At 44.4% G+C, this 4105-nt stretch overlaps 1 protein-coding gene across 1 annotated transcript; it reads right to left on the bottom strand.

The window, feature by feature from the left end:
- On the bottom strand, nucleotides 1-4105 carry LOC129729926 (lysosomal alpha-glucosidase-like). The gene is made up of 4 exons (XM_055688842.1): nucleotides 3899-4105; nucleotides 3111-3839; nucleotides 1421-3045; nucleotides 1-1358 (listed from the first exon to the last, which is right to left on the bottom strand). The coding sequence occupies exons 1-4, from the start codon at nucleotides 3975-3977 to the stop codon at nucleotides 1113-1115; spliced, it is 2679 nt and encodes an 892-aa protein (XP_055544817.1). The 5' UTR covers nucleotides 3978-4105; the 3' UTR covers nucleotides 1-1112.

Genomic DNA, 4105 nt, shown 5'->3' with positions numbered 1-4105 from the left:
TTTGCGTTAGTCAATGTTGAAAATCATTAACTACATTGGCTGAAATCTGGTTGTTTTTTGAGCAGAAATAACAATGAATGATTCGCTCGAGGTGACCCTCTTGCCCGTGGATTCGCTGCAACCAGTTTCCTTCCATTCGCACTGTGGGCGTTGCTGCCTGCGAGAGAATTTCTTTCCATCCGGTTTGCCTCGGAAAAAGTTGCTAATTACACAGACTTACATCAAAAGGAACTTCCTGGGGGTGGTAAACGTGCAAAATTAAAGCAACGCAGAAACACTTAGGAAAGCGAACAAATCTGCCACTGGCAAACTTTTTGAAGTTTCCACAGAAACTGCATTACGAAAACAGTTGTTAAATATTTTCCACAAGCTTTTGCCTCCAGGTTTCTATGAAACTAAGAATGGTAGCTAAGGCATGTTTATACAGATCAGACAAATTACGGGTTTCCTGCTATGATGGTCGACAATTAATTATTTTTACTTCTCTTCAAAGAGAATTCGCTCGTATTTGCGTTTCAATAGTTTCCCGCATCGAAATTATGTTCGGAAAAATGTGAATCACTGCGGAGCAATAAAACTTTTAATTTGTTCCGTTCATTTTGTGGCATTGCAGTTTTAGTCGGCTGACGACATCATTATACGGTTATGTTTGCTTTTGTTTCGATGTTAATTTGTATAACCGTATTTTTTAACCCTCGTCTCATCCTATAATCATTGTATTTTGTATTATTAGTCTGGCGAACAGGATTTTGTTATTTTGTTTGTTACAATAACACTTGAGGAAAAGCTTTTCACATTCTCATCGTTTAACATTTTTATAGAGTGCACACACTTCGCTAGACTCCGCCATGCTAAGATTCAAGGACGTTATCAAGTAGAGGTTTATTTTGCGATGCCGATCGAGGAATTGCCTTTTGAGAATATTTTTACTGATGAAACTATCGACGATTGCAGGGGACAAGGCCTTTTTGCTGGCATGTTGTTGCTGAGTACTAGCAGAGGAAAAATATTGATAAGCTGTGATTGCTTGCAGCGTATATAAAAGTGATAGTTATTTTCCGTGCTATTTTTATGACGTGTTTGCCTGTTTGCGGGCCGTGGTGAAATTGCGTTTATTTATCAATGACAGCTTCGTTTCTGTTTGTGTTCGGAAAGCGATAGATTTTGCTCAACTCGTCGCTCTCTACCAGCTGACACAAATCGAAGCCCAACTGTTCCACTAGTGGCTCGGTGCGATTGGGATGTCCGTACAGCTGAATGGAACCTATTTCGCCGGAAAGAGTTTTTGCGGTTGATGAACATGCCATTTCCGTTAAATTGACATCATCGGTTGTTAGCTGGATGCGAACTACAAGCTCCTGTAAAAAAAAAAAACAACAATCATTCGATTGAATGCGAAAAACATTCCTGCAAAGCTCACTTCATCCAAAACTGCGGAATAGTTCAGCTTAAACCCGACAACAAACACAACCGCACCGATGGATTCGCAACGTGTTTTTCGAATGTTACACCCGAACGCTCCAATCAGGTACATCGGCTGTAGGCGGGCTTCCTCAACCGCCAGAATATCGTCGGAAATCTCCCGGAGTGCGATCAGGTGACCTGGTCTCAAGAACATTGGCAAATCGGATTCCACGACCGCGTAGTGCAGAACGTCGTTGGTTGGCAGCTCGTCGCCCGACCAAAGCTCGTAGAACGTCTCCGGGAAGTAAATGTCGATTTGCGTCATCTGCGGCAACAGTACAGGAGCCACAAAGAGCGAACTGCCAACCATGAACTGCTCCCAAAGTTCAACGGTAAAGTTACGAGCCTCATCGTAATGGAAAAACATCGGGCGCAGATAGGGTGAATCGGTTACGATCAGTGTGTTCAAATATTCCAATAGAGCGAACCGTTTCCGTACCGTGGATAGCATGATCCGTTGGGCGAATCGGCTAAATCGATTGGCGGTTCTATCCGAAGTCACCTTAAAAAGCGGTAGAAGTGATCCAAACTGATACCACCGTATGCAAAGCTCTTCGGTTACGTTGTCGCCAGCGTTTCCGCACACGGGAGTTCCGATAAAACTGAGCCCTGCCACCGAGAGACCGATCGCTCGATTCACCTCATTCCGTAGCGATATCCAATTCGCTGACACATTCTGGGCTAGAATGGCAGCCTTAGAGTGAATATCATACGCTCCGGCAATCAACAATTCCTCCTCACTTCCAATTTGTTTTTGAACGGCTCGCATCATCTCAGGACCAATTCGATTTTGACTTCTGATCAGCATCTCCATACTGTCGGAAACCTTAGTATCCCAACGAATCAAATCGGCAATGGAACTGTTCAGCTCAGCTGGAAGATACGCCAACTGACCCTGCATTGGATAGCTCTTGTTACCGTCATCGCGTAGCGCTGCTTCCTTCAAGCTGTATCCGGAAGCATTGAGATTGGCAACTCGTTCCCAAGTTCGATTCAACCATTGATTCAGCTCGACCCGCGTCGTACGCCAATCCACATAGGCTGCCGTTCGATTGCGAACTAATCCCCGGTAGGAGGCGATGTTATGAGCATTCCTCAACAGCAAACCATAATTCCGAGCTGTTGTATAAGCCGAATTCCCTGTCGATTCCAGCACCATCACGATCGATGCCAGAAACCGCTTGCCATTTTCTGCTAGAAGCAGCTGTAAACCTTCCACCTGTTCGGTTATCGCCATACTATTCGACAACCAAAACAGATCATCATGAAGGCAGTGGCTATCGAAGATAATTTTATTAGCCAGTAGAGTTTCGATGTCCGTCTGGACGGTCGTAAGATTACTCACACGCGACTGATCGCACACGTGAATTCCGTACGACCAGAAGGCTGGCAGATATTGGTTCTGGGCTAGCGTTTTCAGCTGACGATGTAAATTAATCGGATTCGGACCCGGCAGCAGCTCCACTTGGAAGGATCCTGTGAACTGACTTCGTATCACGATCAGTCGAGAACGAACAATCTCGACTTCGGTCATCCCGGGGCTGTTGAACACAACTCCGTTGAATTGGTTGGTTTTGGCGTCTATGAGTGAGACGTGAAAATAAGTTTTAAGTTTTCTGATTTTGGTGTTAGTAGATAATACTCACTGTACCCCATAATGACGGGAACAGCGGAGGAATTTTGGTTGTTAAGTAGTAGATACTTCTTGCCGGGTTCCAGTACGGCTTCGCCTAAGCCGAACAGAATGTCCACCCCGAGATACAGCGTCCATTCGATGAAACTGTCCGTTACAATGAGAGGTCCTCTTGCGGAGGAGAAAATAACCTCTTCATTCGACTTTCGTTTCACTTCCACAAAGAAAGTAGGCGCGTAAATCTGAGCTTGCAGTTCGTCGGTTTCAACCATATTCTGGGTTTGGGTATTCTGAAGTCGACTGACGTTGTCTCGAACTACGTCTAGTGATAGCTGTATTCGAGATTGCTCAAGAACGGTTAACTTAATTTGAACTTGCTTGGACGGTGCTAGATAGTACGGGGTTTTATTTTGGGTAGGACGTAGAATTGCTCCATCATACCAATCACCATCCAGCTGGTACTGGTACTCGGACGGCAACGAATGATAGCAAGTGGCCAAACTTGTGTAGCAGCAATCCAGATAATGGCACTCTTCTTTGGAGATATTTATGAAACCACACTGTATGTGATACAAGGTAGGATGACCGCATGTTCCGACCAAAAGTTGCTTAGGGGCGTGGCCAATTTCTTGTGAGAAGAAAAACAGGTAGGCGAATGCTGGAATCACGATGGCTGCTACGCCCAATACAAAAAACAATCGAATTGTTTTGTTGAGCAGCAGTATGTGGATGCAGGCTGGTCCTAGGAGGCAATGAATACTGTTTTAATGGTTTTCGAAACGAAAACAACACAGAACTAACTTTTATCGAACTCAGGAAAATCCACCTCAGCTTCTGCGTTCTGCTGAATCGAAGCGCGGCGCTTCATCATCGATGTCATTCTATTCTTTTATTGTCAATCACTCATTCACAAGATTTCAGTAAGTAAATGAGTCGTAAATTTGATTCAAAGGTAATAAATCTACGACGAGCAAATCTGACAATTTGACGCGAATGTGACAATTTAAC

This window comes from Wyeomyia smithii, chromosome 3, assembly GCF_029784165.1.
Source record: "Wyeomyia smithii strain HCP4-BCI-WySm-NY-G18 chromosome 3, ASM2978416v1, whole genome shotgun sequence".
Taxonomy (NCBI): Eukaryota; Metazoa; Arthropoda; class Insecta; order Diptera; family Culicidae; genus Wyeomyia; species Wyeomyia smithii.
The sequence above is the reverse complement of the archived record's forward strand: the minus strand, read 5'-3'. Positions and strand labels throughout refer to the sequence as shown.

Excerpts from the sequence above, each read along its gene's own strand:
- LOC129729926 (XM_055688842.1), bottom strand. The coding sequence starts at position 3,977 with ATGACATCGATGATGAAGCGCCGCGCTTCGATTCAGCAGAACGCAGAA. Across the intron at positions 3,840-3,898 it reads TTTTCCTGAGTTCGATAAAA|GACCAGCCTGCATCCACATA; the intron begins GTTAGTTCTGTG and ends ATTGCCTCCTAG. Across the intron at positions 3,046-3,110 it reads TCCCGTCATTATGGGGTACA|ACGCCAAAACCAACCAATTC; the intron begins GTGAGTATTATC and ends TCTCACTCATAG.